We start from the raw sequence: 13,628 nt of genomic DNA, 5'->3' as shown, positions 1-13,628 counted from the left end.
ATCAAGCCCTATCCCTCAAACTCAGGCATTGGCAAACTCAGCCCTCCAGATGTTTTTGGCCTACAACTCCCAGGATCCAAAGCTAGCAGGACCAGTGGTCAGGGACGATGGGAATTGTAGTCCCAAAACATCTGGAGGGCCGAGTTTGCCTATGCCTGCTCAAACTGAACCCCATCTAACATCTCAAATCAAGCCCTATCCAACGCTCTCCCTCAGAAACTGCTCCTTTTATTTTCCCTCCAAAAGTGCTGCTCTCCCCCCTCCCCCCTCTGGCTGGCTGTCTCTGTAGCCAATCAGAGGGAGGCTCTAGTCCTCTGGTGGAATTCTGAGGGACTGCATCACTTGGCTCTGCTGTCCGTCACAGCCGCCAACTTGGATGGTTTGGAAAGAGAATTCGACGGATTCCTGGAGGAGTCTGCTATGGATGGCTACTAGTCATCAGGACTGTGCTCTGCCTCTGAGGTCGGAGTAAGTAATGCTTCTGAGTACCAGGTGTTGGAAGCCGTGAAAGGGTGGAGTTGCTGTTATAGTGCTTATATCTTTCTTGTATGCCCTTCTTGGGTGCATCTGGTTAGCCACTGTGAGACCAGGATGCTGAACTAGATGGACCCCTTTTGTTCTGATCCAGCAGGGCTCTTCTGATGTTCTGATGTTTAGGAGCACAAACTGCCAACATAGGGAGCACTTCAAGATACCAGGAATATACACCAGATGCAGAGGGGGCTTGGGAGCCAGTGTAGCAAACCAGATCTACTGATGAAGGGCGGTATGCAAATTTAATAAAAATATTACTATTTTTTTGGTGGGAGGAATAATAAGCTTCAGCTTTGGAAGGCCATTTTTTCTGTTATTTGTTTGTTTGTTTGATTGTATGTTTGTTTACTTGTATGTACGTCTGTTTTTCATAAATGTGTTTATTTTAAATTAATAAAAATATTTATTTTTAAAAAGGAAACACTTGGGACCCCAGGGTCTGTTGGTTGTGGAGGAGACAGAGGGGAGATTTGGTTTTCTTCCAGCTTGTTAGCTAGTTTATTTGTTATATGGTTTCTGTGAGTTTTTAACTGTAGAGTGAGTGAAATATAACACCGTGATGCAATTTTAACAAAAGATTTATTCCACAGATTTAGTCTCCCCAAATAATGAAAAGGAAGCACCTTCACTTCAAAAAGAAGGCTTGGTCAGTTGCTTGTTTTGTTTTCATATAACCTTGAGCTTCTCTTGTAAGGCTCTCAGGGACATGTGGAACAGGCAGCTGATAAAACTGGCTCTCCATTCCTCCCCACCCCCACACAAAGGCAACATTTGCCCTGTTTTTCATCCAGTAGAGTGCCACACACACAGCTTTGTGATTAAACTGTGCAGCTAGCATTTGACAAACGGTGGCATAAGAAGAAATGTGTGCATAGGCACACCAAAAAATATGAAGAGGGGAACTGGTGTTGCCCTTTTTAAAAATGTTATTATTTGTGGCTGGTGGCTTTATATGCTGTTCAAGAGCTGCAACACGGAAGGCTGAAGACTCAGCAGCTGGAGCATTTGAGGATGGAGCTAAATATCTCAACCCTGACTAGCCACCACCTTGGATCCATCCACTTCCCACTGCCCAATCCCACCCCCTCTGTTTTTAGATTTTTCTTATGGGGAACACTCCATATTAGTGTGCTGAGGAGTCCTGAAAAAACAAGAGCTGCTCTCATGTCTCCTTCCACATTTGGCCACGTTTAATGGAGGCCAAACTGCCAGAAGTTAAGCAAAATCTATAAGCCCAAAAGGAACTGAATGTCACATTTGCAAGAGCTGGTTTGAGGCTGTTGGGTGGGTTTTGATGAATAGGAGAGGATATTTATTGTCTGATTATCTTTCCTCTTCTTATTTGTATAAGAATGCAAATACTTATTTCAGCAGAGTGAAAAATCTCCACCCATGAGCAGCTTATCTGCTCATGAGCCTATTTGGGCTCACCCGCAAAGGCTGATGGATCCTGATAGATTCCGTCAGGCCTTGCAGGACCCTGCTCCTCCTGGCGACTCATTAGATGACCTTGTCAAGGACTGGAATAACTGGCTCTTGGCAGCCATTGATGAGATCGAGCCTAAGCGCCCTCTGTGACCCCGTCGAAACCGGGCTCCTTGGTTTACTGAGGAGCTCCGGAAAATGAAGCAGGATCTCAGATGGCTAGAGCGAATATGGCGACGGACTCGTGACGGAGCCTCAAGAACATCTTATAGGACACTTATGAAAGCCTATGAGATGGCTATGAAAGCTGCTAAGAAATCTTACTTCGCAGCTTCCATTGCATCCGCTAGCTCTCGCCCGGCACAACTTTTTAGAATAATTAGGTCGATAACGTCCTTAGGAGGACAACCAAATTTAAGCTCAAATTCGACCCACAGCTGTGAGGCATTCGTGAGCTTTTTTGCGGAGAAAGTCCTGTTGCTCCGCCGTGACTTCTCTGCCAATTTAGATACAGTGACTGAACTGGAGGCCCCTCGACTGACTTCGGGTCCAATGTTGGACCATTTCGATCTGATACTCCCTGCTGATGTGGATAGATTCCTCCAAGCTGGTAGGCCCACCACCTGCCTCCTCGATCCGTGCCCGTCTTGGCTGATTAGGGCATGTCAAGGTGTCGCGCGGATCCCTCAGTTGAAATTATCAATTTGTCCCTTGGCACAGGGACATTCCCAGGGGAACTGAAGGAAGCAGTGGTGTGTCCGCTCTTAAAGAAAACTTCACTAGATCCTTTAGACCTATCCAATTACCGCCCAGTTTCAAATCTTCCATATCTGGGTAAGGTAACTGAGAGAGCGGTTGCTGAACAGCTTGGTAGGTTTCTGGAGGAAACATCGGCTTTAGATCCATTTCAGTCCGGGTTCCGTCCTGGTTTCGGGACCGAGACAGCTCTGGTTGCCCTAACAGATGATCTCCGTAGACAACTGGATCGAGGCGGGTCAGGACTGCTGATCCTTTTAGATTTGTCAGCAGCCTTTGACATGGTCGATCATGATCTTCTGGACCACCGCCTCGCCAACGTGGGAATACAGGGCATAGCCCATAAATGGCTGTGCTGTTTTATCTCTGGTCGGGGACAGAGGGTGGCACTAGGGAGGGAGATGTCATCGTGCCACTCCTTGGTGTGTGGAGTGCCGCAGGGCGCAATCCTCTCCCCAATGCTTTTTAACATCTTTATGCGCCCCCTTGCCCAGATTGTCCAGAGCTTTGGGCTGGGCTGTCACCAATATGCTGATGACACTCAGCTCTATCTGCTGATGGATGACCACACCGACTCGGCCCCGGACACACTGACCAGATGCTTGGAAGCTGTGGCTGGATGGTTTCGTGGGAGCCGATTGAAACTAAATCCTTCAAAGACAGAGGTCCTATGGCTGGGTCTGGATGGCATGGGGATGAGGGACCAACTCCCTTCTCTTGCAGGGGCCCAATTAGTGCCATTGCCTTCCGTTAAGAGTTTGGGTGTAATCCTTGACACCTCTCTTTCCATGGAGGCGCAGGTTACAGCAACAGCCAAGGCGACATTTTTTCCACCTTCGCCGCATCAAGCAGTTGGTCCCTTACCTTTCCCGCCCCGATCTGGCCACAGTGATCCATGCGACGGTCACCTCCAGGCTTGACTACTGTAATTCGCTCTACGCGGGGCTGCCCTTGAAGCTGTCCCAGAAACTCCAGTGGGTGCAGAATGCTGCAGCGAGGCTCCTCACGGGGTCTCTGCCATGGGAGCATATTCACCCAGTGCTTTTCCAGCTGCACTGGCTCCCGGTGGAGTACAGGGTCAGATTTAAGGTGCTGCTTTTGACCTTTAAAGCCCTTCACGGCCTAGGACCCTCGTACCTACGGGACCGCCTCTCCCGGTACGTCCCACGGAGAGCCTCAAGGTCCATAAATAGCAACACCCTAGTGGTCTCAGGCCCTAAGGAAGTTAGATTAGCTTCAACCAGAGCCAGGGCCTTTTCAACTCTGGCTCCGGCCTGGTGGAACACTCTGCCTCATGAGACCAGGGCCCTGCAGGATCTGATTTCTTTCTGCAGGGCCTGTAAGACAGTTATTCCACCTGGCCTTTGGCTTGGAGCCAATTTGATTCCCTCCCCCTCTTTCTTTTTCCTTTTTCCTTTTCTCCTCCTGTGACGAGGCTGCATTTTAATATTTTAATGTTTCAATATTTTAATGTTGTATTTTAATCTTGTTTTTAAGTTGTATTCATTCAACTTGTTTTTATTATTGCTTGTTAGCCGCCCTGAGCCTGGCCCGGCCTAATTATTATTATTATTATTATTATTATTATTATTATCTTTAGAAGCTTTGAAGACAAGGGTGTGTAATGTTCTAAAAGAATTATGTCATCCAAGGATGCTCAGGCAGATGTTGAATCCCATCCCATCTATGTGAAATCACTCTCAGACTGTTTAAGTAAACAATAAAATACAAGATTTGCTCACATTGAAAGATGTGCCAGGATTCAAACAGGTACAGCGATGAAAATCAGGCACGCAATAATCCTTGAAAGTTGCAAAAGTCCATTGTCCAGATCAAAATGCTGTGCACTCTCTGGAGAGAGCTTTCTGACAGCCTGTCCGTCCCATTGTAGGTAAGAAGAATAGGTGCAGTGATTGGAAGAATAAGGTTCCCACCACAAATTTTAGAGGATGTGACATAATACAATCCCTTGTTTGTGACTCTCTAGCAATCTGTGTTTGGGATTTTTGGCTACTGATTTTGGTTTCCCTCAATTCCGCTTGTTTAAAGGGGGTGGGTTAGAATCAGGCAAAAAATGATGAGGAAGCCAGACAACGCGCTCCCCAAAGTGTTAATGCAAGACCCAAAGTCTTGACAAAGTCCATTGCTCTCTGGAGGATGGTTGGAAACAAAAAGTATGGATCTGGGTACTGTACTTCAACATGAAAACAAATGGGTGTTCCCCCATAAAATGCCAGGTCATGGAAGTAAGTCCCAACCCCCTGCCTTGTCCCTGAGTTTTCAAACTGTGGCCTGGCTTTCATAACATCCAAGAAGAGCAGTTGACTATGTCTGCAGAGAATGTTCTATTGGAAATGGATGTCACAGTGACATGCATCTCACAACAAAGAAGTCGTTTTGAGAGAGAAATAGCTACCCATCCTTTCCCCACCTCACTTCTTCATCCAGGGACACAAGATTCTCCCTACCTAACCAATCCCTCTGCTTGGCCCAAATTCAACACCAGAAATGGCAATAGGTTCTTAGGGTTATTTGGGCACTGTGAGAACTGGATGCTGGGCTAGACAGGCCTCTCCCTTTGGCCAGAGCTAGCTATGGGCTGTTCTTGCATCCAGCAACCTCTGAGGTCCACAGAGGTGCCTGAAAGATGTGACCACCTGGCCTCCTGCAACAGAGCTGTTTCCCTTCTGCTTCCTTCTAGGACTGGAAATGTGCCTCCTTCCTGTCCCACCCCCTCCCTGAGGCTCACCATGACTGCGTGCATCGGTTCATCCACAGCGAGGATCTGTGGGAACACCTGATCTACCCTTTGGCCCTTGTTGTAGGTAATGTTGTGGATGTATCAGGCCAGGCTGCAGCCACTGCCCGTGAGGATGGTCAAAGCCAGAAAGTAGCCCTGCCACTTGTAGGTGTCAGCTCATGGCTTGCTGTAGTGGTGGTCCATAGGGGCTCTGGATGCCTGCAGCCCGCTGAGAGCTTGGGGAAGCCAGAAGGTGGGACAGGCAGGGAGACAGTGGCTTTGCCTGGTGCTTCATGCAAGCCAAAGTCTGCCCCTCTGAGCCACCCTCCCTCCTGCCCAGAGGAAAGCTGGACTCTTGATTTGATATCTGTATCAATCAATCCACAGTAGATGTACCATCCTGCTTGCTAGCAGGTAAGACCTTGCCAGTTATTAAATCTGCCAATAGATGAGGACTCCAGTCCCTGCGGAGGTGATCTGACTCCATCCCCACTTCCACATAAATCAGACCCAACAGCATCAGACCCTCCAAGTTCCCCTATTTTCCAAGGAGTGTCTCAGATTTACAGAAGCCATTCCAGTTTTTGATTTGATTCTGGAAAGTCCCACTTTTCCTTAAAGGTAAAGGGAACCCTGACTGTTAGGTCCAGTTGTGACCGACTCTGGGGTTGCGGCACTCATCTCGCTTTATTGGCCGAGGGAGCCGGTGTACAGCTTCCAGGTCATGTGGCCAGGATGACTAAGGCGCTTCTGGCGAACCAGAGCAGTGCACGGAAACACCATTTACCTTCCCCCTGGAGCAGTACCTATTTATCTACTTGCACTTTGACGTGCTTTCAAACTACTAGGTTGGCAGGAGCAGGGACCGAGCAATGGGAGCTCACCCCATTGCGGGGATTCGAACTGCTGACCTTCTGATCGGCAAGCCCTAGACTCGTGGTTTAGACCACAGTGCCTATTTTCATCAGAGAAACGTTGGAGGGCATGGAGTTATGTGACCCCCAATTCAAAGAGATAAGTAGTCTTTAGAAGACATCTGTATAGGGAAGTTTTTTAATGTGTAATGTTTTATTATGTTTTTATACATGTTGGAAGCTATGATAATAAATAATAATTATTATTTATATAATTAATAATTATTATTAATTAATAATAATAATAATACATTGGTACCTCGGGTTACAGATGCTTCAGGTTACAGATTCCGCTAACCCAGAAATAGTACCTCAGGTTAAGAACTTTGCTTCAGGATGAGAACAGAAATTGTGCTCTGGCGGCGGGAGGCCCCATTAGCTAAAGTGGTACCTCAGGTTAAGAACAGTTTCAAGTTAAGAATGGACCTCCAAAATGAATTAAGTTCTTAACCTGAGGTACCACTGTAATAATTGTAGAATAGGACGTCCCTATTTTCACTGGAGAAATGTTGGAGAAGGTATTGCAGCATTGTGACTAAGATCCAGGGAACTGGGTTCAAATGTCTCCTCTCTCCATGTTTTATTCTCAATACTGCCATTTTGGGCTTGGCTCCTTCAGCGCAGAAGCCAATAAAGCTCCTTGGGAGAAATCATGGGATAGAAATGCAATAAATAAAATAAATAATAACATTTGAGTCCTCCTGGCTCCCCTTAGGCCATGTTGCTAAGCATGTCTGCCCATCTTTACTCAAGCTTTGATCTCCTGGCGCTTTCTCTTTAGATACATGAAGCCCCACAGCACTCCCCTCTGCACCCATATGTTCCCATGTACACCCCCACATAACCCATGTACATGTACACTCACGTGCACTCATGTATACCCATACACACATGCCCGTGTACACCCTGTGCACTCATGTACACCAATGTGCACCCCAGCCCCTCTCCCCCCTCTTCTCCCTCAACCTTATACTGTGTACAACACTAATGTCTCACACTGAATGTAACTGACCTGTAGAAAAGACTCTGGGACCTGAAAGAAGATGCACGTACTTTTGTAAACGAAGAAAATCTTTATTGAAATATTTTTTTAAAAGGTAAAAAAATAATGGATAGAAACAAACACATTGATACAGAGGTTTTTGAATGTTAATATCCAGCTAAAAGCAGAACTTCTTACTGGGACTAATGGATATACAATTAGAAAAAGAGTATAGAAAATTATTTCAATATATGATTACAGCAGCAAGATTGTTATATGCACAAAGACAGAAGAGCTTATCATTACTATGGAAGAATGGCTATTGAAATTAATAGATTTGCATGTTTAATTAGAGTAAAATTATTGCTGACATTTTTAAGGATTTAAACTACTTGTGGACTATTTGCACAAAAAGAAAAATAAGCTTGTGATATCTAGGTTTGAAGGTTGATTTATAGAAAGTAGGATATTACTACAGAGCAAGGATTTTGCATAAATCGATAAAGCTGATAGAAAAGCAGAAGCATTTCTTTTCTTCTTTCTTTTGGTTTTCATGTCAAAAAGGGTTTGGAATTTGATGTTAACTGCTGTATATTGCTTTTTCTTTGCTCATTTCAAGGTTTAATAATAAAATACTTTTTTAAAAAAAAGGCAGAAGCATATTGGAATTCTATAATAGGCATTTAAGAGTTGCAAGATCCTCTCTACTTTTTTTTAAGCTTATGCATAAGATTCTACCAAAAAACTCTGCAGGCACTGCCATCATTATTCTGAATACTTTCTCTTAGATTACACCCCCTCAGCAGGAGGATCAGCACGGGGGCGGCCTCTCCCCCATCTGAAGGCTGTGGGCCAGTCTCCCCTCTTGCTCTCTCTTCCTCTCTCCGTCATCTCTTTATTTTTGGCTTCACAACAGGAGGATCAACACTGGGGCCGGCTGCTCCCCCACCCAAAGGTTCCAGCCCAGTCTCCCCTCTCCCTCTCCCTTCCTCTTCTTGTTTTCTCTTCATTTGTGGCCTCCCAGCAGGAGGATCAGTGGCAAAGATTCCCAGCATGTAGTGGAAAACTGGAGCTCTTCTGAAGTACTTGACTGCTTCATGATGAAGTTTATTCCAAGGAATGCTAGGTAAAGCTCCACCACCAGCATTTTCTTCACGATCACGGTCTTCTCCTTCTGGTTGATTTAAGCCCATAAATGATGATACATTTTTGTCAAAATCATCTGCATCGAATTTGGTGCTCTTTGAGGGCAACTGGCTCACTTTCTCCTTTCCTGAACGTGATGCCAATGTTGGGGGCAGAGCTTCCATGTCAGCCTGGGACATGCCTGCAAGCTGTTCATCTGCATCTTCATAAGATTCTTCCATTCCTTCAGGTTCTGCAAACATTGCCGGAGCTTTTTCTTCCAGAGGCGAACTCTCTTCCTTATCTTGCGCCCTCTCAACAGGAGGCTCAGCACTTCGGCCAGCTGCTCCTGCATCCAAAGGCTGTGGGCCAGCCTCCCCTCTTCCTCCCTCTTCTTCTTGCCTCTCAACAGGAGAATCAGCCACAAAGGTTCCCGACATACAGTGGGAAACTGGAGCTCTTTTGAAGTACTTCATTGCTTCCTGGCCACGTTTATTCCAAGCAGTGCTAGTTGAACATTCACCAGCAGCCTCCCCCTCTTTGCTATCATGTTCTTCGTCTTCCAGTTGAGTTAAGTCCATAAATGATGATAAAGCATCAACAAATTCATCTGTGTCAAATTCGGTCTGCTCCTCTGGATCCTCTTGCCCCTCCTGATCCTCCTGATCCTCTTGCCCCTCCTGATCCTCCTGATCCTCCTGCCCCTCCTGATCCTCTTGCCCCTCTTGCCCCTCCTGATCCTCTTGCCCCTCCGGATCCTCCTGGTCCTCTTGCCCCTCCTGATCCTCCTGATCCTCTTGCCCCTCCTGATCCTCCTGGTCCTCTTGCCCCTCCTGATCCTCCTGGTCCTCTTGCCCCTCCTGATCCTCCTGATCCTCTTGCCCCTCCTGATCCTCTTGCCCCTCCTGATCCTCTTGCCCCTCCTGATCCTCTTGCCCCTCCTGATCCTCTTGATCCTCTTGCCCCTCCTGATCCTCTTGCCCCTCCTGATCCTCTTGCCCCTTTTGCCCCTCTTGCCCCTTTTGCCCCTCTTGCCCCTCTTGCCCCTCCTGATCCTCTTGCCCCTCTTGCCCCTCCTGATCCTCTTGCCCCTCCTGATCCTCTTGCCCCTCTTGCCCCTCCTGATCCTCTTGCCCCTCTTGCCCCTCCTGATCCTCTTGCCCCTCTTGCCCCTCCTGATCGCTTCCTAGAGTTGCTGCCAACATTGGGAACAGAGCATCCATATCATCCTCCCTTGCCAGGGATAGGTCTACAAACTGATCATCTTCATCTGCATACAATTCTACAATTTCTTCAAGCACGTCAAACACTGCCAGGGCTTCTTCTTCCCCCTCAACAGGAGAGTCAGTACTGGTGCCAGCTGCTCCCTCATCCGAAGGCTGTGGGCCAGTCTCTCCTTTTCCTTCCTCTTTACTGTGAAATAAAAGTAATAGCAATAATGATAATTATAATAATTAATAATAATAATTTATTATTTATACCCCGTCCATCTGGTGCATCTGGTAATTAAGATATGTATGTAAAATAGAAGGCCCTCTAAAAGAACTGCTATAAGCATGGGGAGGGGGTAATTAAAAAGCAATTAAACATTGAGAAAATTAGAACTATATACATACCAGGATATAGAATCTAGTGGGTGCCAGTTAAAGTATTTCATTTTAATTGCTCAAACTATATAAAAAGGGGGCTAGCTGACAACTGAGAAGTGCTGAAAAACTAATTATAGGAGAAGCCAATCTACTAAAATGACTATTTTCTATATGTTATAAAACATTAATCAACATTTTATTCACTTCTTTTAAGCAAACCCCTGTGGATGGTGGGAATCAAACTGGCAAATAAAGGAGGAAAGCTGGTCAAAGAGACCATACAAGTCTTCATTGGCTTTGACAAAGGAACGTCCTCTCAAGTCAGCCATGGCTGGTGCTTGACCTTCAGGCCGCTGTCCTTCACAAAACCAACTCCTGTATGCTAGAGGGGCTGTGCAGGCCTTGGTATGTCCAAAAACAAGTGGTGGGACTACCCCAACAAAGCAACTTTTTGGAATAGTATTTCACTGATCACAGCACAAAGTAGTCCTCTCTGTTCTTATTTGGCTCTACCTGATGTATTTACAGGAGAAACAATGCATTTACTAAGTAAGGACTTATATATCTGTTAACTGAAGCTCACACTGACATAGCCAGATCTTGGAAAGCTTTGGATTTCTTAAATCTGGATCAATGGTACACTGTAGTTTCGCAAACAGTGCTATTAGAAGAATTATCCCACAAACTGAAAGTTGCAAGAGGTCAAAGTAATCATGGCAATTTCTATGCAATTTGATATTTCTTTTTGCTTATTTATTTATTTATTTTATTTATTTCATAAAATGAATATACTACTAGAGGGTGGGGTGGGGGGGACTCAAAGCAGTTTACAAAAAAAAACCCCACAAACCCATAAAAACATCATTAAACATTTTACAACCATAGTGTAAAACATACAGAAAGTTAATGAGGTTCAGGTAATGGGGTACATAACAAAGGAGTTAACTCAGTTTATAATATAGTTGAGCTTTCATAAATAAATACTTATTTTCAGGCTGGCATACACACTATCCAAACTCTTTAGCTAAGAAAGTAAAATAACATGTTTTCGAAATAAATACCGTAAATAACAGCTATTTTAAAAAAACGTGTGAATCATAACAAACCTGTTTTCATTCATCATATTTTTGGTAATGTTAATAATTGTGATTCTTTTTTTCTTCTCCTTTCTATTTTCTGTTGAAGATTCAATAAAAATAAAAAGAAAAGATAAAATTAAAACATGTCCGTTTAGGCAATCCTATCAAGATATGTAGAATATTGAAATGTTTTTGGCTCATCGTTGATTTTAATGATTATTCTTTGAATGTTTAAATACTTGTTTTTAACAGTTTTCACATCTAAAGTCATTGTTTTATTCCCCCCCCCCCCGTAAATCGCTTTGAAATGATATTTTTATACAGTCAAGCAGTGCTTAAACTTTAAGGAAAATAAAATAAATAAAATAATTCTTGTGGAGTACCATACGGGGGTGGTTTCTTTCAATGGTATTTAATGCATTCATTGGAAATAGTTCTATACCGCGGCTCCTGGCATCTGGTTCCCGAATGGTTTGCACAATTTCAACAGACAGGTTCCATCAATAGGAGCCTGAGCTAAGGGACTCCAGCTCTGAGATTCAACCATTCACTTTTATCCTCCCTGGACGAGCCTAAGATTACAATAAGCAAAACTCTACCTCTGTTCTCGTCGCCAAACTGCACTGGTCCACAAAAACGAAACTTTTTGCCAATTTGCTGCCCGCTCCAGAGGCTTTGCAGAACAACTTTCACCAGCCTCCACCTAAAACATTTGGAGAACAAATGTTTTTCAGATTTGAAAATAAGGGATCAGCAGCCTCACCTGTTCCGGGGACAGTCTACGGGATATCTAACAATCCGGGATAGCAGCGGGAAACAGTGCTGGAATAAGGGGATTTCCCACAAAAAAAGGGAAGGTTGACAGCTATGAGGGGAATAAGGAGGCTCAACTACAGGCAAACGGCAACGGGGCAAACCACGCATAAGCGAAAGGCTGGTCTCCAAAACAAAAAGACTCCTATGAAGGGCAGCGGTTGCTGCCAGCTCATTTGCAGCACATTCGAGAAGCTAAGAATCTGCGAAGGACGCCCCAAACTTTCATGTATGCACACTCACCCTCCCCACGAAAATAAATATTTTGTGGCGCTTTTTCCGAGTTTAATTTGATTTGCTGTGGCGTGGGGAGATGATCCGTGTTCAAGTCTCCTTGCAAGGAGAGAGGGGAAGACTCAACAAAAGGTTTCTTCTAAACCTAATTGGGGACAGCTGAGGATAGGAAAGTTAAATCTTCCAACACCAAACCACCACCACCCCAAAATCACCCCTTCCTTGTTGCAAAACAGAAGTCCTCTTCCAAGTCGCCATGCAAGCGCAGAGAGCGGGTGCTACGGGGACCAGGGCAGGCGACACACAGCTAACTCGAATATTAGGGCACAAGGAAGCCCGACCCCAGCGTTTTGTTCCCGGTCCCCCATGCATGCGTATCCTTTCAAGTTCTTAGGCGCATAAACTTTTGCAATTGTTTAAGTTCGAGCAGGTGCCGATTCCCACCACAGTCGCTCCACGCGCGCACGCGCACATCCCTTCGGAACAGCATCCCGGCGCATACGCATCTTTGGATGCTCATCTTCAGGACCTGAAAAATTGGGGCTTCAGGTGAAATGCTATCCCTACCGCATAGAAAAACCTATGTGTTTCCATCCCCCCCGGACCGTTTGCTCCGCTTCGAAGACAAATGGTCTCGGAGGCGACAAGGGGCAGTGGGAGCAGCGGGGGCGCTTTCCTGCAAGGTGGGAGCCCCCTCCAAATGCACTTCTGGAAGTCCCTGCGGAGGATTCGGAACGCGAGTCAGCCCGGGTGAACCGAGGAGGCTCCTGGAGCTCTCAGTCTTACCTTTTTCTCTCCTCAGATTCAGAATCGCCGTCCGCAGAAGCTGCTTCAGTTTGCCTCCCGCTCGCTACCGAGTCAGTTCAGCTGCTGAACTGTCCTGGGCGAGGCTCCTCAAACCACCTGAAACAAAGCCTGTCTTGTCATTGGTCCAAAGGCTCCACCAATAGAAATTCAGCAGACACCTTCAGCGTTCACCTTAAAGAAAAACTTGCGGGAAACTTTATTGTATACCACTAGCTTCTGCCCGCAATTAAGGATACATCTTCCCAGGAGAGGAGTTTTCTTATTGCAACGTTCTTAGAATCATAGAGTTGGGCGGTACAACAAGAATCCATGACAGATAACCACCCAACCTCTGCTGAAAAACTTCCCAGGAAGTGGATTCTCTTTCTTTAGAGGTTTTTACGCAGAAGTTGGTCGTCTTTAGAAGTTGGATGCTTTAGTTTGGATTCCTGCATTGCGGGGGGTTGGGCTAGATGACCCTCGGGACCCTTTCCAGCTCTACAGTTCTAGGATTCTAAGGGCGTGAGAAGCCTCCCCTCTCCCAACTAGCTAAACCAGTGGTTCTCAAACTGTTTCCTCTGGGCCACACTTTCAGAATAAAAATTTGTTCATGCCATACCATTTTTTTATTGATAAAAAAATACACTGGAA

General features: G+C 45.6%; 1 protein-coding gene across 1 annotated transcript; it reads right to left on the bottom strand.

Moving 5' to 3' along the window:
* Window positions 1-6,664: 6,664 nt before the first annotated feature.
* On the bottom strand, window positions 6,665-13,030 carry LOC308468281 (uncharacterized protein). The gene is made up of 4 exons (XM_080990371.1): window positions 12,978-13,030; window positions 11,744-11,847; window positions 11,172-11,241; window positions 6,665-9,889 (listed from the first exon to the last, which is right to left on the bottom strand). Exons 3-4 carry the CDS (start codon window positions 11,186-11,188, stop codon window positions 8,239-8,241), a joined length of 1,668 nt encoding a protein of 555 aa, XP_080846497.1. The 5' UTR covers window positions 11,189-11,241; window positions 11,744-11,847; window positions 12,978-13,030; the 3' UTR covers window positions 6,665-8,238.
* Between the last annotated feature and the right edge of the window lie 598 nt (window positions 13,031-13,628).

Source organism: Podarcis pityusensis, assembly GCF_964106645.2.
Source record: "Podarcis pityusensis genome assembly, chromosome: Z".
In the NCBI taxonomy this organism is placed as follows: Eukaryota; Metazoa; Chordata; class Lepidosauria; order Squamata; family Lacertidae; genus Podarcis; species Podarcis pityusensis.
Note: the sequence above shows the minus strand (reverse complement) of the source record. Positions and strands in the feature narration are given on the sequence as shown.